We start from the raw sequence: 20,537 nt of genomic DNA, 5'->3' as shown, positions 1-20,537 counted from the left end.
ACTTACAACTATAACTGAGCCTAAAATTTCTATGGCTAAGTAAGAGTTATTGAGTTTTGCCCAGGGGTGGGCTTCAAAAATTTTAGCAACAGGTTCTCTGACCGGTTGCTGGATGGGGGTGGCCATGGTGGGGGTGACGTAGTCGACCTCCTGCACCACGGTGGGGGAGGGGCGATTTTGCCCTCCCCGGACTCCGGAGGCTTTTCTTGAGCCTCCAGGAGGGCAAAAACGCCTTCCCGGACTCCAGAGGCTCTCTGGAATCCGGAAACGGGCCAATTCCAGCCTTCCCAAACTTCTGGGAGGCCCATTTTTCGCCCTCCCGTGCCTCTGCACGCGCCCTGCATTTACCTGCATCCAAAACGGGCCACGTGGGGAGTCCTGGGAAGGGAAGGGTGGTGTGAGAGGGGCCAGCCAAGAGTGGGATTTGGGAGGGGGTTCTCCAAACTGCACAGAATCTTAGCTAGGGGCTCTCCCGAACCCCTGCGAACGCCTGGTTTTGCCCCATTTTGCTACCTTTCTTGCCTCAGTTGTTAAGTGAATCAATACAGTTCTCAAGTTAGTCACACGGCTGTTAAGTGAATCTGGCTCCCCAATTGATTTTGCTTGCAGAAAGTCGCGAAAGGGGATCACGGGACCCCCGTGTCACAAATGTGGACCAGTTGCCCTGCATCTGAATTCTGATCACATGACTATGGGGATGCTATGACAGTAAGCGTGAAAATCATTCACATCGTTCACAAGTCAATTTTTTCAATGCTGTCATAACTTCGAATGGCCACTAAACAAATAGTTATAAGTGGAAGGCTACCGGTACTGCAACCACCAACGTGGACAATTTTAGCAGAGGAGAAGACCAATTCATCCAGAAGGATATCAACAGTAATTATACACACTGATTATGGATTACTTCCAGCATCAAAAGAGGGTGATCCTGTCGTGTTGGCCCTACAGATTTTTTCTGTGGAATTTCCCATAGCCAACAGAATATGGGCCGGCCTTGGCTTTTGATGAGGTCCAGTTGAGCACTTCTGACCATAAATAAATGTCCCGAATGAAGCAAATATACATGTCCTCGGATAATGTTGCAGGATTCAATCTGGATCGGTTACCGGGACCAGAAGGTTAAGTTCTCTAACACAGGGGTGGGATTCAGCCGGTTCGGGCTGGTTTGGGTGAACCGGATGTTAAATTTACATCTGATTCACCAAACTGGTAGTTGAACTGACCAGCTGGCCCCGCCTACCCCACCCCTCCCAGGAGTCTTCACGCAGCCCATTTTGGATGCAGGTAAGTGCAGGATCTGAACTGAAGGGTTCTGGGAGGGTGAAAAATGGCCTTCCTTGAAGTTCCAGAAGTCCTAAAACGGGCCTGTTTCTGGATTCCGGAGGACCTACGGAGCCCGGGGAGGCCTTTTTTTGCCCTCCCAAAGGCCCGAGGGAAGTTCTGGTAGGCCACGCCCACCCAGCAACTGGGCAGAGGATCGGTTATTGGGATTTTTGAATCCCACCCCTGCTTCTAACCTTCTAACCTAAGTTCTTTCTACCAGAATGTGATACATGCTGACAGAGAGAGGTTCCCTAAGAATAAGCACCAGCATGAGTTCGAAAGCTCGGATGATTAAACCTCTGTTCCTTGTGACAGAACCAGATTGGATCCATAAACGAATCTCTCTGAATGGTGTATCAATGCAAACATGTTAGAGAGGAGATGGTTTGACTGACCACATATTGGTGGCACTTCTCCAGATAGCCATGAGGAATGCTTCAGTCCAGAAGTTGGGAAAGAGATGTCCCATTCTTGAGGGTTTTTCTTTTCTTTCAGAAGATGGGAGAGAAGATAGAACGGATATGAGAGTTCACTGTGACTGATTTTCATCTTTAAAGTCAGGGCCTGTTCTAAAGATTAGACTAGACACACCCAGTTCCCTCAATTGTTCATTGTATATTATAAGATGCCTCTTCAGAAATAAGACACACTCAGTTTTATGAGATTTACTTCCCAGTAAGTCCTGTTTTTTATCTGAAATGTGCATTTCAGGGAGTGGTGAAATGTTACCGGTTTGGCCCGGTTCCCTTGAACCGGTAGCAAAAACAGCTAGCGGTTCAGCCTAATGGTTTAGTTTAAAAAGTTCCAACGTTCAGCTGAGAGGAGAAAGAAGGGAAAAGCGCAGGAACGGCCCACCCACCTGCCCCTGTGCTTTTCTGTTCTTTATCCTCTCAGCTGATTGGCCTCAGCTGGTGTTTTGGAAAGCTGCGCACACGTGTTAGGGGTGCGCACTCACGCATGCACAATCACAGAACCGGTAGGGAAACTGGTAGAATCCCACCACTGATTTCAGGCCAACGATGTCAAGATAAGAGCATAGAATAACAAGAATGGGAAGGGACCTTAGAGGCGTCTAGTCCAAGTTATGTAGGCCTGAACTGCAGTTGTATGATGTAAACAATAATATCGGCTTACTGCAAGGGTATTAAAAATTTGAGCAGCGGATTTGAATAAACAGGATTTTATGAGCAAAATCTGTATGCTGTTTAAAATTTAGGTAGTGGTGGGCTTTATGATAGCAAGGTGAGGCACGCAAGCCATGTAGAAAGAATTTTGTTCACGTATGAAGGAATTCCTTATATATTAGGTTTTTTTTATTTTTAATATAATCATTCCATCTTCAGTTGAACAGTGTGTGCTAAAGATTGCAGAATCAATATTGATTTAATGAAGGATGTAATTTTAATTATTGTTTAATAAAGATATTCAACACACTGTTCAACATGTTCTAATCTAAATGCTATATCACTATGACAAAGTCATGGGCATCAGAGAGAAACTTGGAAGGACAAACAAAAGATTACCAGGATTTATTAACTTTTAGGACATCATGAGATCTTCAGAATTTCAGTAGTCTAAAACTATTTGAATCAACCCTGCCAGTCCCAAAATTTAGCTGTTGCTGAGCATTTAAAAAAAAAGGCAGAAGTTATCTGTTCCAATCTTCCTTTAAAAGGATGACACATTGATTTTTTTCATTGAGAGTACTATCGTATCTTGTCAAATAAAATGGAACTATTACAAGACATTCAAATTTTTGTGCCTTAATCCAGAAACCAATTCTCTTCTGATTAAAAGCTGAGATGACTCTGAAATTACTGGAAAGTCTCAATTTCCATCTCTCTCCTTCATGCCCTCAAAAGAGAAATGTTCTTGTCAGTTGTGGCAAATTTAAATTATTCCTATCGTGATTTCTTTTTAGACGCACAGCATTGTTTGAAAAATATTTTCTTCCCGAGTTCTTCTTCTTCTGAAGATCTTAACACAATATACTACAGAGTACACAGATACTCAATCCCTCCTGAAATGAAAAACATTTGCCAAAAAAAGATACCGCATTTGCATTAAAAACTTTCTTCACTGCAAAAAAAAACAAGGGGAGCTTTATGAATATGAGTTCTGCCTGTATTATTTTATTGTGATTTATTTTCATCTTTAAAGTCACGGCACGCTCTAAATAAAATTAAGACATCTAAAAGTATTCCTCAACTTACAACCACAACTGAGCCCAAAATTTTTGTTGCTAAAGATTTGCTGTGTACAGGTCAACTTATGACCATACTTGAGCCCAGAATTTATGTTGCTAAGTGAGACATTTGTTAAGTGACTTTTGCCCCATTTTATGACCTTTCTTGCCACACTTGTTAAGTGAATCACTGCAGTTGTTAAGTTAGTAAAATGGTTGTTTAATGTCCCAAAGGTGCTTTTTTCCAAGAGGCAACGGGACTTTCTGTTTTTTCTGGGAAGACGTTTCACTTCTCATCCAAGAAGCTTCTTCAGTTCTGGCAGAATCATTCCCCATCATCCAATCAGAGCTGAAGAAGCTTCCTTGGATGAGAAGCAAAACGTCTTCAGAGAAAAACCAGAAAATCCCGTTGCCTCTTGGAAAAAACAAACTTGGGACTCTTGTAGACTGTTGGTTGGTTTAAGTTGTTAGTTCCTTGAATGGCAATGATGGGATTCAAAAATTTTTACAAATTTTTTTACTACCGGTTCTGTGGGCGTGGCTTAGTGGGAGTGGTAGGGGAAGGATGCTGCAAAATCCCCCTTCCCTCCCACCCACTAACCTGCTTTCCAGCTCCGTTCTCCTGTGCAGGGCAACCAAAGAAGATCAAGCTGATCAGCTGGGACTTGATGGGAGGCAGAGAAGAGATGGGGTTGGCGGGGCCAGTCAGAGATAGAATTTGCCGGTTCTCCGAACTACTCAAAATTTCCGCTACCAGTTCTCTAGAACCGGTCAGAACCGGTTAAATATGTTATTTTGTTTGCTACTTTTCTCTACTGGCGACATGAAGTTATTTCTTCTCAATGGAATTTTTTTTTTTTTACATATTTTTATGAAAGGCTAACAAAGTTAGTTGAGACTTGGAGTGTATTTAATCAGAAAAGTTCTATGCTTGGCTGCCATTCTTGCACCTAGTTACAGATTCACAGGCTAAGGAGAGATGGGGGAAATGCCTTCATAAACCTAAGTGCCTTTGTTCCAAAGCCCAGCATCGCTTCAACGGGCAGGCAAAACAGGGACCAACCATTAGACCGACCTACAAGGACCTCCGCCCAGCCACAAAGAACTTGCTATAACATGCTCAACCATGCAGTCAGAATTCCCTAGGAGAGCGAGGCATGATTACAGCCAAAGCGTTTAGAAGACCAGAATGCCGCAGTCTGAATAAACAAAAAAACAGAGTTGGAAGGGACCTTAGAGGTCCTCTAATCCTACCCGCTCTGCTTCAGCAGGAAACCCAGTACTATTGCAGACAATAATATTTAACAAACTGAAACTTTGTTAAAAGATAACAGAGCCCCCGGAAAGGAAAAGTGGAAGAAAGAAGCAAAGAAGAAGCCGTTTTGAATTACTTGGTGATTTTTGGAATTTGGGGTGTTGGATTTTTAGTGGTTTGAATTAAAATCAATCAGGTGGTTGTTTAAAAGTGTTTAAAATGGCAGTACTCCTTGAGGAATTAAAAATGAAACTTAATCTCTTAATCTCTTCTTAAAACCTCCAATATTGGAGCAACTTCTGGAGGCAAGTAGTTCCACTGGTTAATTGTTTTAAGTCTCAGGACATTTTTCCTTAGTTCTGGGTTGGTTTTCTGCTTGCTTAGTTTCTATCCATCACTTCTTGTCCTGTCTCAGGGGCTTTGGAGAATAGTGTACTAGCCAAGGTTTCCTAAGACACCAACAAACACATTATAAAATCCAAAACCCTTTTATTTTAGTTCAATGGCGGTGAATTATCATCTTTCACAGCCCTGAATGAGTGTTAACTGGTTATAATTAGTCCCAGGGATGTCAGCCAAAGTTCTTCGGGACATATGTCTGATAAGAATGCACCTTATCTGACTTGAAGTGCTGCCAATGACTAAAGTCCCAATTAGTCCTTCATAACTGAACGGAGAACAAATTCACCACGGAGCTTTCAGATTCTAAACCGATCAGAGCAAACGACGTTGCTTCCTGCAAAGGTTTCTCTACCTTTGCACTTACTTTATACCTTATGGGAGGGGCAATCACCTCCAAGCCTTACTCCCGAGTCGGCCCTTTTGTCTTAGCTGCTCTTGCCTTCTGGCAGCTCTTTGTGAAACTTGTCACGCCGGCGCAGCCTCTTGGATGCTTTGCAGGGTCCCAAAGACTCATTTCTGGCAAAGTTTGGGGAAGAGAAAGAAAGACTTTTGCTGCTTTCCTTGCTTGTAGCCAAAAGAAGAAAAAAGCGGAAAGAAACAGCCCGATGGCCAGGCCAGGCGCGTGGGGCAAGTTGCCCCCCCTCCAGCCCTTCCCCCCTCTCCTCACTAACCTCATGTTGTTCGCAATGCAAGCGACACAAGCCTTGTGTTCCCGCACAGCCTGGATTAATTGCTTTGGGGGATGCTTTGGGAGTGACATATCTCTGCCAACCACCAACATTTTCTTGCAGACCACAAGTGGTCCCCGGCCCACTGGTTGGCCAGGTGAGATAGCATGTCCTTCATGAGAGGGAGAGGGTATAGGTTGTGTACACACACACACACAGTTTATGCCCCTAAAATCAATGCATAACAACAATTTAAATTTTTAACAGCACTGAAAAAAGTGAACTTATGACCGTTTTTCACACTTACGACTGTTGCAGCATCCCCAGGGTCACAAGATCAAAATTCAGCCGCTTGGCAACTGACTCATATTTATGACAGCTGCAGTGTCCTGGGATCGTGTGATCAATTTTTGCGACCTTCTGACAAGCAATGTCAAATGGGGAAGCCAGTTTCACTGAACAACTGGGTTACTGACTTAACAACTTCAGTGATTCACTTAACGACTAGGGCAAGAAAGATCGTAAAATGGGGCCAAATTACTTAATCGCCTTGCTTAGCGAAAGAAATTTGGGGCTCAGTTTTGGTCGTAAGTTGAGGGCGATCGATACTAGCATGCATGAGGAGGTTCTAGGCTGGTTTCACCTGTAGGATTGATATTAGAAGGGCAACACTCTTTGGTGTTTTTTTTTTCTGTTTTTCTCCTATTTTCTCCTTGTTTTTATTTTATTTTTAATTTTTGTGTAAGCTGTCTGGAGTCGTGACTCACCTGGGTAGTATGAAACTATAGTAAATGTATCAATAATTGATTTAAAAAAGGGAACAATTAAGTCAATCAATCAATTAACCTTCCTTGCTCATCAGGATTCTGCAGAAATTTCTCAAGAACCTTCTCAAACTTGAAAGCAATTTCTCTTTTCACAGACACCGATTATTCTGTGTCACAACAAATTCCAGCTCTTGAACCATCCTATCTGGATACCACATCCCTGGTAATTAAGGTCATCTCCCTCCCTGCAACTCATCAGTGAGATCTGCAGGGAGGAATTATTATCTGTCTGGTCTTGTTTTCTTTCCAGCCATTTCAAGCTTCACCAGTTTTTTTTTTTCCTCAGCCTAAATAGGTTGTTGGGGAGAACTGGGAAAGCAAAAGAAAACAAGGAAAAAACGATAAAATGTGCATGCATCGCTGGGTTCAAAATCAGCAGTACTTTCTTTCTCAGAACAGAAGAACAGAATAGAAAGGGACACTGAAGGTCTTCTAGCCCAACCCCCTCCCTGCTCAAGCAGGAGACTCTATACCCAGGATGGCAAACTGGTGGCACGCAGAGCCGAGGGGGAGGCTGAGCAGCTGACAGGGAGTGGGAAGCGTGGCTCTGTTGGCTCTGGAAGAAACTGGGGAAGGGCAAAGTCCGTCTAGGCAGAGCAGGGGAGAGGTAGAGCAAGGCAGAGGGAATTCAGAGGAAGGCCCAGGCCCACCCCCTCTTCATCCTAGGGCATGCAGGGAGGAACGGAGAAGGGAGCAACGTGAGTTGCGTGGCTTACGGGGAAGGAAAGGGCCCTGATTCCCTGCATTAGCTGCAGCTGGGAACACAGTGTTTAAAAAGGGAGGTTGTGCACAGAACTCCGAGGCTTATCTGGGTTCCTGGCATCTTCATAAATACATGCTGGTTGCCAAGGGCCCAAATTCTGACTGCATTACCATGAGGATGCTGCAACGATTGGAGGCACAAGGACAGTTGCAAGCAGGGGTGGGCTTCTAAAATTTCAACAACCGGTTCTCTGCCTGGTTGCTGGGTGGGCGCGGCCATGGTGGGCATGGCCTAGTCAGCCTCCTGCACCACTGTGGGGGCGGGGCGTTTCTGCCCTCCCTGGGCTCCAGAGACTTTTTTCGAGCCTCCGGGAGGACAAAAACGGCCTCCCCCCAGGATGTGGAGGCTCTCCGGAGAATGGAATCGGGCCCATTTCTGGTGTTCCGGAGCCTCAGGGAGACCCGTTTTTCACCCTCCCCGAGCCTCGACACGGGCCTTGTGTTTACCTGGTATCCAAAAACAGGCCGCGTGGGGACCCCTGGGAGGGGCTGGGCGGGGTGGGATTTATCAGTTCACCCAACCGCACAGAATCTTGACTAGAGGATCGCCCGAACCCGTGCAAACCCATAGCAGCCCACCTTTGGTCGTAAGCCACCTTTTTCAGTACTGTTGTAACTTCGAACCATCATTAAATGAATGGTTGTAAATTGAGGACTGTTTGAAATATAAACATGCAATTAATACACTCTAACAGATAACAGATAATCAGAGTTGGAAGGGTCCTTGTAGGTCATCTAGTCCAACCCCTTGCCCAAGCCGGAGACCCTGCACCATTTCTGACAGATGGCAGTCCAATCTCTTCTTGAAAGCCTCCAGTGATGACTATCCCACAACTTCCGAGGGCAACTTCTGTTCCATTGGTTGATTGTTCTCACTGTCAGAAAGTTTCTCCTTATTTCCAGGTTGAATCTCTCCTTCTTCAGTTTCCATCCATTATTCCTTGTCTGGCTTTCGGGTGCTTTGGAAAATAGCTTGAACACCACCACCCCTCCTCTCTGTGGCAGCCCCTCAAATACTGGAAGACTGCTATCCTGTCTCCCCTGGTCCTCCTCTTCCCTAGACTAGTCACGCATTACAGTTCCTGTAACCATTCTTCATATGTTTTAGTGTCCAATCCACTCATCATCCTGGTTGCACTTCTCTTTCCTTTCCTAGAGTCTCAACATCTTTTTTATAGTACGGTGACCAAAAGTGGATGCAATACTCTAGGTGTCGTCTTACTAAGGATTTATAGAGTGGTATTACTACCTCACTTGATCTTGATTGTATCCCTCTGTTAATGCAACTTAGAATTGCATTGGCTTTTTTGGCTGCCGCTCCACACTGCTGGCTCATATTTAGCTGGTTGTCCACTAAGACTCCAACATCCCTGTCACTCTAATTGTGGGTCGGCTTATTCCATTCCTGGATAAATGAATTTCAGCAGGAAAAATGAACTTCCATCTTCCTCCTAGACCACAAATCAAATTATACAAACAGTTCAAGTTTTCCCCCTTTTCTAAAGCTCGCCACAACTATATATGCCAGACAGATCGGAGTTGGAATCCAAACATATCAAGCCTTTGCCAGGGTTTGAACATCTATACTCTTTCTACATAATTTATACAATGGGGGGGGGGGGAGGAATCAGCTCTCCATTATCACAGTCAGATTGCTCAAAAGCTCAGATCTGGCTTGGAGAGCCAAATTTCTTTATAAGGTAGGTAAATTATGGAAAGGGAAAGAGGTGGCCACGTAATAAAACCCGCTGAAGTCCCCATTAACGGTGTTACTCCTCTCTGATCAATGAGATGTAGCAGGTTTCTTGCAGAGAAGGTCACACTGTCTGGTTCCTTATACACATGAAACTTTTATGCTCTGCCATATTGTCAATGTTATTGTGACATCTCAATTTCAGGATCCATTTTTTTTCCTCCCTGACACTTCGCAGCGGAATCGGCAGCTTCCAGAAATGAGACGAAGGGCCTTAATGGCTAGAGATTCATCATGTCCCATTGTCATCAGGTTTCCACTGTTAACTAGATCAGGAGGCCCCAACCGCTAGGCCAGCAGCCCAGTACCGGACCATTGACCTATTCGGAACTGGGCCGCATGAGCAGCTGGCTGCCACACACAGGCAGCTCAACTTGCACGAACGGCAGGCTGGCGCGCACACGTGTGTGGAACTTGACTTGCGTGAGCAAGTCAAGCACATGCACACCAGTGGTGGGATTCAAAATGTTTTACCATTAGTTTGGTAAGTGTGGCTTGGTGGGCACGCTTTGTGCACGTGCACACACTTTGCGTGCGTGCATGCCAAACACACACTTTGCGCAGGCGCAGAGGCGTTCCAACTCACCTCCTGCAAGCCTGCACTTTCCCGGTCGCTTCAGCCTAATTAAAAGAACAAATGTTTCCCTCCCCGCATGTCACAGAGCTCACATTGTCCAATTAAGGTAGCTGGCGGGCTTCTTGGTTACTCCTCTTCCTCCTTCAGCTGCCACCTGTTGAGATGACCTTGGTTTCCACAAGAAAGCTTTTTGTTTTGACTGCTAGCCAGTCTACCTATTTCCTCCTTCCTTCCCCCCTTCAGAATTCGTGGCAACTATGAGGCAGCAAAAGGCTTCAGACAGGTTCGCTTCAGAGTTGCCACTAACTAGAGAAGACGTCAACCATTGGCATTTAAAAGACAATATAGTTCTCCAAACTGCTTGGCATTGAGAGGCTGTCTCAGCGAAGAGGGGATCAACCTAGTCTCCGAAGAGGTTGACCCCCTGCTGAGGGCGAGATGAGAAGCAATGGATGGAAACTCATCAAAAAGAGATCCAACTTAGAACTGAGGAGAAATTTCCTGACATTGAGGACAATTAATCAGTGGAATGGCTCGCCTTCAGAAATTACAGGCGCTCCATCACTGAAGAAGGTCTATGGAGATTCTCACTCATCCAGGTCATTGCTGTCCCAAAGGTGATTTTTCAAAAGACAACTGGACTTTTTTTCTTTTTTCTTTGAAGAAGTTTCACTTCTCATCCCAGATGCTTCTTCAGTTCTCAACTGGAGAAGAACTGAACTGAAGAAGCTTCTGCGATGAGAAGCGAAACGTCTTCAAACAAAAACAAAGAAAGTCCAGTTGCTTTTGGAAAAAGCTCCATCCCTGGAGATTTTCAAGAAGAGATTAGATAGCCATTTGTCCGGAATGGTACAAGGTCTCCTACTTGGCCAGTGGGCTGGACTAGAAGACCTCCAAGCTCCCTGCAACTCTGTTAGTTTGTATTATTCTGTAAATTCTTTTTTACTTTTCATTTTAAAGCCAAAAGCACTAAAAGACTTAAGGTAGTTTGCGTAACCTTCAAGTTTTCCCAAATGTCTCTGAACAGTCAAGTAAATCATCACTATTGCCCTAATTCTGGAGCAAGCCAGGCAATTATACTGGTTTATGCTCTGTTTCTTCTTTCTTTCTTTCTCATCCAACCAACCATTTCCACCAATGTCTAACTTAAACATTTCCTGGCCTATAGAAGTCCCCGCTCTGTTATTTCTTCAGGGACCTCTATAATTTCTTTCTTAACATTCATTAATTTTTGTAAGAATCTTGACTTTTTCCGATCTCGGCATTATCCTATGAAAATGATGTGCCAGGTGTGATGTTTGTTTCAGAAAATTCAGTGAAATTCTCTTTTCCAGCAGTGCCCCCATTGCTGCCCACCCACAACCATGGAGGAAAGAAAGATGGTGGAACAGAAAGAAGCAGCCGAGATGCTGATTAGAACCATAAGCAGTCCTCAACATACAACTGTAATGAAGCCTGCCCCATTATGGCTATAGAGTGTGACAGTCATAAAACCGTTTTATTAACTGTTGAGCCACGGTGGTGCAGTAGTTAGAGTGAAGTACTGCAGGCTACGTCTGCTGACTGCCAGCTTACTGCAATTTGGCAGTTCAAATCCCACCAACGGGATAAAATGAGGACTGAGATTGTTGGGGGCAATAAGCTGACTCTGTAAACCGTCTAGAGAGGGCTACACTGTGAAGCAGTATATAAGTCTAAGTGCTATTGTTCGTGCTATTATGTTTTCTGTGGTGGTCATTAAGCAAACCCAGCATTCATAAAAGCAAATGCAGTGGTCATTAAAAGAAGCGATGGTTTGCTATGAGCCCGGTTTTGCCGAAAACTGGAAGGGCTGGTTTTCGGCAATACAGTTACAACAGTAGTAGTAGTAGTAGTAGTAGTAGTAGTAGTAGTACTTTATTGTCATTGCACCTCGTACAACGAAATCAAATGCCATCTTCAGTGTACATCATACATAAGAAAAACTATAAAAATAAAACAAAAACATACTTAACAAATGTCTCTCTTTGCAACGAAATTTAAGGTTCAATTGTGGTTGTAAGTGGTAAGGACTACCTGTAGAGAAGTTTGGAGCTATTCAGTTGGGTTCTAACCTTCTTTTAACATTGTTTTTTCCTTTGGTGACTTGCTATTTGAGCTTTTTAGCCGTTTTGTTCCTTTTTATCTCGAACGCGAAGGAATCTTAAGCAAGCTCGTTGAAAATTTGGCCACTGAGCAACAACAGTTGTGTCACTCAAACAGCCCACAAGTTACAGCTATTATCGATCCCTTTCATGGCACGGTAGTTGCTTGCTTCTGTCCTCCTGGGCCAATTTAGGGAATTCGGAGCCAACATTTCCAGGCAAAACAGCTCAGGGAAATTCAGTGGATGCACATCGGTAACTTTTCCAAAGGAGCCATCATTCAAGGGGCTCATTTCGGTATGACAATGCAGAAACCAGACAGCTACGAGTATCTAGTTTAGCTCTGAAAACTGCCAAGAATCTTGGATCCTTGGAAATCAGGAGAGGGCACGAAAATTAAGAAATACAGGTAGTCCTCAACTTACAACACTTCATTTAGTTCGAGGTTACAATGGCACTGAAAAAAATGACTTATGACCGTTTTTCACGCTTACAACCGTTGCCGCATCCCTATGATCACGTAACCAAAATTCATGCCACAACTATTTATTTATTTATTTATGTATTTTGTCAAGCATGTGTTAGATAACAGATATAAGAATAAACATGATTATTAATACATGAAATGGATACGAATAAAAAGGGAGACATTAGGACAGGGACGATAGGCACGTTGGTGGGCTTATGCACGTCCCCTTACAAGCCTCTTAGGAAAGGGGTGAGGTCAATAGTAGACAGTCTGAGGTTAAAGTTTTGGGGGTTTGGGGGAAGAAATCACAGTGTCAGGTAGGGTATTCCAGACATTGACCACTCTGTTGCTGAAGTCGTATTTCCTGCAATCAAGTTTGGTGACTGGGGAATTCTGGGACTTGAAGTCCATCTTAAAGTTGCTGAGGCTGAGAAACACGGCTGACTGGAGAATTCTGGGAGTTGAAGTCCATCTTACAAGTTCCTGAGGCTGAGAAACACTGCTGACTGAGGAATTCTGGGAGTTGAAGTCCATCTTACAAGTTCCTGAGGCTGAGAAACACTGCTGACTGAGGAATTCTGGGAGTTGAAGTCCACCCAATTTACAGTTGCTGAGTTTAAGAAACACTACTGGCTGGGGAATTTTGGGAGTTGAAGTCCATACACCTTAGAATTACTGAGGCTGAGAAACACTGCCGGTTGGGGAGTTCTGGGAGCTGGTCCACACATATTAAATTTACTAAGATAGAGAAACACTGGTTTAGAGTGATGACAACCAGGGTTCTCCCATTCTCACATCTTCCCCACTATATGACAGCAGGGTTTTCTTTTTTTCTTTTTTTTTGCAATTTGCCTTAAAGTTCCCCCTTTTGGCATCCAACAGTCCAACCACATGTAAAAGCTGATTTTTCCTTGTGCAGTAATTGTTGCAATCAGTATTTGTATTAGCTGGTTGTTTATTTATTGCTTCATTTAAGAAATTTCCACACCGTTCTTCATTAAAAAAAAAAAAAAAAGAACAGCCCCAAGGAAAGACATAACTGTACAAAAATTAAAAATATGACCCCGATAAAGCTGTAACACGCTGCAATTAAAAAGCAGCCGTTTATAATAATGGGGACAGATAGATCACACTTAAAAAGCCTCAGCAAATAAAAAAGGAGCTTCCCCTGGTGCCCACAATATCTTTTTTTTTTAAAAAAAAAAATTATGAGTCTTTATATGCTTCCCTAGTGGAATTAATAAAGATAATAAAAATAAAACCAGTTATTTAGTTTTTTTAATACTGGTCACAGGCTCTCACATTTCCACAGCATTTTAGCTTAAAGTGGTATTTCAGCAAGTTTTAAGATGTGTGAATTCAACTTCTAGAATTCCCTAGCCAGCAGGGGTGAGTAGGGAATTCTGGGAGTTGAAGTCCACACATCTTAAAATTGCTGAGGTTGAAGAATAAAAGGGCATGTGGCCCTCCTGGGCTCCGTTTTCACTGGCAGAGGGCTGCAGGAGGCCGTCGCGGCTGAAAACAGAGCCTCAATGAGTGACGTTGGCCCTCCCGGGCTCCATTTTCACTGGCAGAGGCCCTGCAAACCGGTCCTTCGCTGTTTCCAGGGCAGGCCCACGGCCCAGACCTAAGCACCCTGCAGGCCAGATCCCACACCCGGGCCTTGAGTTTGACTCCCCTGACCTATTCCTTCAAGTCCAGTGTCATCCTTGGAGCCATTAGTACTCTTATCACTAAGCAGAGAGTCAATCAATCAATCACAGGCACAGAATATCCTGGTGAGGAAATGCTTTTGATAGCACCTGCCCTGTGCAAGGGTTTTTCTTTGTAGTTCACCAAACTTAATAATCTGGAGAAAAACAAGGAAGGGATCAGGAAATGATCAGCCACACTTTCAGCAGGCATTGGTGACATCCTGATGTCTCATTTTGGCCCTGCGATATTGCAATGCTCCCGAGCCAAAATAGGAAGGAGAGAATTATCTGCCATACAATTTATTAGAGTTGATGGAGCGTAGGCCGATCTCTCAGTAGCCTTTAAAGCACTTATGATGCTCCGCGCAATCTATTTTTAATAGAAACAAATGCATGGAATCCGCCTCAGCGTTCCACCAAGGCATCCGGCCAAGGCAACACGCTGCAAATCAATTCCCTCTGCTTTCCCACATTGTTGTTAGTCGTGAAGTCGTATCCAACCCATCGCGACCCCATGGACGACGTTCCTCCAGGCCTTCCTGTCCTCTACCATCCTCCGGAGTCTATTTAAGCTCAGGCTGACTGCTTCAGTGACTCCATCCAGCCCCCTCATTCTCTGCCGTCCCCTTCTTCTTCTTTTGCCTTCAATCTTTCCCAGGATTCGGCTCTTCTCCAGCGAGTCCTTCCTTCTCATGAGGGGGCCAAAGTCTTTGAGTTTCATCTTCAGGATCTGGCCTTCTAAAGAGCAGTCAGGGTGGATCCCCTCTAGGATTGACCAGTTTGATCGCCTAATCAGTGATGGGATTCAAACATTTTTACTACCGGTTCTGTGGGTGTAGCTTGGTGGGCATGGCAGGGGAAGGATACTGTAAAATCCCCCTTCCCTCCCCACCCCACTAACCTGCTTTCCAGCTCCGTTCTCCTGTGCAGGGCAACCAAAGAAGAGCCAGCCGATCAGCTGGGACTCGGGAGGCAGAGAATAGATGGGGTTGGCGGGGCCAGTCAGAGGTGGTCTTTGCTGGTTCTCCAAACTACTCAATATTTCTCCTACCGGTTCTCCAGAACTGTTCAGAACCTGCTGAATGCCACCTCTGATCGCCTTGCAGCCCAAGAGACTCACAGGAGTCTTCTCCAGCACCAGAGTTCAAAAGCCTCCATTCTTTGGCACTCAGCCTTTCCTTATGGTCAGAGTTAAAGGGCAGAGTTATAGGGCCCCGTGTCAAAGTTGGAAGGAGAAAGAGAAAGTGTGCCTCTAGAGAAGGGTAATCCCAGAACTATTTTAGAATCAAATACAGGTAGTCCTTGACTTACAACCATTCATTTAGTGACTGTCCAAAGTTACAATGGCACTGAAAACTGTGACCATTTTTTACACTTACAACCGTTGTAGCATATTCATGGTGACGTGATCATAATTCAGACGCTTGGCAACCGACTCATATTTATGACGGTTCCAGTGTCCCGTGAATCCCCTTTTGCGACCTTCTGACAAGCAAAGTCAATAGGGAAGCCAGATTCACTTAACAACCCGGTTGCTGACTCAATAACTGCAGTGATCCACTTCACAACCTGCCGAGAAAGGTCGTAAAACGGAACAAAACTCTCTTAATGAATGTCTCACTTAGCAAGAGAAATTTTGGGCTCAGTTGCGGTCATAAATTGAGGACTGCCTAGAGCAACCAGGAGGTAGCCGCAGGTATCGAGGGGGCCATGTTGATCTGAAAAGAAAAATTCTAAGTTATATTTATCAAACTCTCCCGCAGTACGGTGGAGACTGAACTTGCTTTCCCCAGGCACTGCAAAGGATAAACTATGCATTTATTTTTCTTCTGTGATCAATAGAACATTAATGGCTGTTTGTAGCATCCCAAAATCACATAACCGTGATTTGTGGCATTTTTTTTGCCCAAAGCCAAAGTTTATATCCAGGTTTTTTTAAAATAAGTTTATTGTTTTATCGTAAAGAATACAGAACAGTAAAACAAACAAAATGCAACAAAACAAAAACATATATTGAAGGCCTAACCACCACAACAAAAACAGAGTACAAAAGCCCTGACAAGAGGAAAGAATAGTCAATTAAATTTAAAGTTGAAGATGTGGGATCCACCTTGGCTGAGTGCTGAAAGAAAAGAAAAAAATAATGCCAACAGCACTTAGACTTATATACTGCTTCCCAGTGCTTTACAGCCCCTTCTAAGCGGTTTACAGAGTCAGCCTATGGCCCCAACAATCTGGGTCTTCATTTTACCCACCTTGGAAGGATGAAAGGCTGAGTCAACCTTAAACCGGTGAGATTCGAACTGCCAAATTGCAGTCAGCTGGCAGTCAGCAGAAGTAGCCTGCAGTACTGCACTCTAATCATCGCACCACCACAGCTCATAATAAATTCTCTACACACACACCTTTTAAATATATAACCTAACCCTAACCCTAACCTATCTACAAGACAAAAGACCTTCAGCCTCAGGGTCTCACTCAAAATCCAAACCAGGACAAAGCCATTAAGACACAATACACAGGCCACAGAACACAGGCCTCTTCATTACATCATCACCCTCCAAGTTTCAACTGAATTTAACTCAGACAACCTTAGGTATGATCCCGGCATAGCCCCATGGGAGTCTGACAGCAACCAATAGAATACATTTCTTGCACAGGAACAGAAAGCTCAAGGGCAAGGCCCAAGAATGGGTATAAATAACCCTCACTCTCCAATCCATGTGGTCAGCTGCACCAGGACCATGTAACTTGATGGTTCTGCTCCGTTAAACCCTCTTTCCAATCAACCTCCATGTTTCCAGTGTCTTTCGCCCCACTTGGAACTGAACCAGATGGATGTTTCTTCCAACGCAGCATTGAATGCTCCTGCGGCGAGTTGGCCACGGCAAATTGTCATGGATCCTTTTTAGGGACTCCAATCTTCCAGAGATCTTGAAGGGCTGCTAACGCTCAACTTGTGAGAGGAATAAAATATCTTTTTAAAAATCTAACAATGGTGGAAGAAAACCTATGCCTATCACGTATTTTTAAAAGATTGTACATGCACTCTTGATCTCTCTCTCTCTCTCTCTCACACACACACACACACACACACACAGAGAGAGAGAGAGAGAGAGAGAGATGAATTTGGAATTCCAATGTGCAGAAGCTGGATTAAATCCATCTTCTGCTTCCCCGGCACAGAACGCCGGAAAAGATGACCCAAATACTGTAAATTTGCACTAACAATAAGAACTCAGGTGGCATTTAATCCACTCCTTGTTATTATCTGCAGAAATTTTCAAATGTGCCTTTACTCATTCTTCAAGTGCTTCACAGCTTCATTCCCCCAGATTGGATGCATGATGCATTTTCTTAAGTACTTAGAAGCATGGCCAAAACTGACAAAAAAAAATCGCAACTTCTTCTTATTTTTAACACTCAGCAACAATTTGAACTACAAAAGAAAGCCTTGAAATAATAACTGATGAGTGTCAGCTTGTGTTCAGGGTGACCTTGACGTGAGTCCATCACACCCAAAAGACAACGGTCTGAGAAGTGAAAATTTAAGCAAAAGTTTGGGAAAGTTTTCAAGAGAACAACTTGACAGGATTCGGGCCCTGAAATTCCATGATGTCATAAGGTTAAAAAAGTTTGCTTACAATCAGATCTAAAATAACCAAATGACACCAGACAAAAAATAAAAAACAATTGTTCTTCTAGAAAGTCACCTCAGCTAGATTGAAGTTCAGCAAATCCTGCTAAAATGGAATATTCTTGATCAGGGGTGTCAAACTCAATTTCATTGAGGGCCGCATCAGGGTTGGGTTTGACCTCAGGAGGGCTGGGTTGGGCGTAGCCAGGGTGGACGTAGCCAGCTCGACATCACTTGTGTCGGGGCACCTATGGTGGTCCAAGTGCTCTGCCATAGAAAAGGGCTCCCTAACTCTGTTTTCGGCTGCAACGGACTTGTGATGACCCAGGGTGTGGCACAAAGGCAACACAGTCAGATAATCAATAAGAGTTCCTTTAATGGCTCCAACTTTGCCTACAATGTCCAGGTTACCTTCTTGCTGGAGAAAAAACTCTCCCAGGAATAGCCTTTAACTGCAGGGAATCAAGTCCAAAACAGGGTCAACAAAAACTGTAACTCTAAGACCAATCAAGCCAAACTGAGGTAACTAGTTTGGCAGGGCAGGAGCAAAAATTCCAGACGTGAAGGCATGGCAAAACTTGCATGGTTGGAAAGATATCAGGAACACAGATAAGCAATGACAACACAGGATAAAGTCACAATTGCTACCAGCAACTGCTACAGTCAGCATTCAGTTCTTTTTAACTTTCATTTCCAGGTGTGGCTAATGAAGGGAATCAGGGCCCTTTCCTCCCCCGAAGCCACGCAACCCACGTTGCTCCCTTCTCCGTTCCTCCCTGCGTGACCTAGGATGAAGAGGGGGTGGGCCTGGGTCTTCCTCTGAATTCCCTCTCCCTTGTTCTATCTCTCCTTTGCTCTGTCCAGCCGGACTTTGCCCTTCCCCCAGTTTCCTCCACAGCCAACGAGCCACACTCCCATTCCCTATCAGCTGTTCATCTTCCTCCTCAGATTCAAACTCTGACAGAAGCATGACAGGCCTCCTGCAACCCTCTGCCAGTGAAAATGGAGCTTGGGAGGGCTCTGTTTTCGTCGGCAGAGGCATCGCGGGCTGGTCCTTCGCTGTTTGCAGGGCAGTCCTGCGGCCAGATCTAAGCACCCCACGGTAGTGGTGGGATTCAAATTTTTTTACTACCGGTTCTGTGGGCTGTGTGGCTTGGTGGGCGTGGCAGGGGAAGGATATTGTAAAATCTCCAGTCAGAGGTGGTAATTGCCGGTTCTCCGAACTACTCAAAATTTCCACTACCGGTTCTCCGGAACTGGTCAGAACCTGCTGAAGACCACCTCTGCCCCACAGGCCAAATCCGGCATGCAGGCCTTGAATTTGACACCCCTGTTCTTAATCATACAGGTAGCCCTTGACTTACAACCATTTGTTTAGTGACTGTTGAAAGTTACAGTGGCACTGAAAAAGTGACTTATGGGTGGTTTTCACACTTATGCCTGTTGCACCATCCCCACAGTCACATGTTCAAAATTCAGATGCTTGGGCAACTGGCGTGTATTTATGACAGTTGCAATGTCCCGGGCCGTGTGATCACCATCTGTAACCTTCCCAGCCAGTTTCCAACAAACATAGTCCATAGCCAATGAGCCACTGTCGGCTGCCTGCAATTTGGCAGTTCAAATCTCACCAGGCTCAAGGTTGACTCAGCCTTCCATCCTTCCGAGATCGGTAAAATGAGGTCCCAAAATTGTTGGGGGCAATAGGCTGACTCTGTAAAACCACGTAGAGAGGGCTGTAAAGCACTGTGAAGCGGTATATAAGTCTAAGCACTATTGCTATTGCTATAGGAGAAGCCAAATTTGCTTAACAACCACACCATTCACTTAATAACTGCGGTGATTTGCTTAACAGCCATGGCAAAAAGGTCTTAAAATGGCATGCAATCCCCTTAACTGGCTTAGCAATGGAAACTTTGCACTCTGTTGTTGTTGTAAGTCAAGGATTACCTGTATGAAATTGCGGAGGAATTAACTCACTACGAATTCCATTATGTTCAAAAGGGGGTTACTGCTTCCTTTTGTGTGTTTTGGGTTGCAATCTAAGTTTAAACGCTCTGCCATAAAATGCAACCAAAGTAAAATTGCCATAAGATCTTCGCATGGGAATCAAAATCAGGGTATCGTGAATGAAAACTTGCAACGTTCCTGCCCTTCCCCAAACCTTGCTCTGCAATTTGAGAATAGCAGTGCCTACCCCAGCTGCCCCAGAGGTGGTATTCAGCAGGTCCTGATCGGTTCTGGAGAACCGGTAGAAGAAATTTTGAGTAGTTCAGAGAACCGGCAAACCCCACCTCTGACTGGCCCCGCTAACCCCATCTATTCTCTGCCTCCTCCCGAGTCCCAACTGATCGGCTGGGTCTTCTTTGGCTGCCCTGCACAGGAGAACGGACCTGGAAAGCAGGTTAGTGGGGTGGGGAGGGAATGGGGATTTTGCAGTATCCTTCCCTTGGAGTGGGTGGAAATGGGGTTTTTACAGTATCCTCTCCCTGCTACGCCCACCAAGCTATGCCACACCCACCAAGCCACACCACACCCACCAAGCCACGCCCACCATGTCATGCCCACAGAACTAGGAGTAAAAACCCACCCCTGAGGTGCCCCCATCTCACTGATCTTCTCAAAAGCCACTGTTGAAAAGGAACCTCAGAGAAGGACGGACAGAGAGATTCACAACGTCCAGAAAATGGAGCCAAGGTTAAACTTCTTTCCACACAATAAAGCAGAGCTAATTTGATTTTAGCACAACAAGTCACGAATAACATTAAATCTGACCTACCTCAAACGATAAGCCTTGGAAGAAACATGTACCTGAAAGAAAAGAAACAAAACTGGGTTAGAAGGCATTCAAACCAACAA

The 20,537-nt window shown here is 44.6% G+C and overlaps 1 protein-coding gene across 1 annotated transcript in view; it reads right to left on the bottom strand.

The window, feature by feature from the left end:
* Positions 1-20,537, bottom strand: part of FRAS1 (Fraser extracellular matrix complex subunit 1) — a 419,940-nt gene that overhangs the window by 374,452 nt on the left and 24,951 nt on the right. The window contains 1 exon segment of the mRNA XM_087962750.1: positions 20,458-20,489. Within this exon segment, the coding sequence (XP_087818876.1) occupies positions 20,458-20,489 (32 nt within the window).

The sequence above is a fragment of the Notechis scutatus genome, chromosome 4 (assembly GCF_049901735.1).
Source record: "Notechis scutatus isolate UNSWTSFEM ecotype Mainland chromosome 4, rNotScu1.2, whole genome shotgun sequence".
In the NCBI taxonomy this organism is placed as follows: Eukaryota; Metazoa; Chordata; class Lepidosauria; order Squamata; family Elapidae; genus Notechis; species Notechis scutatus.
This window is presented reverse-complemented; position numbering and strand designations above follow the sequence as displayed.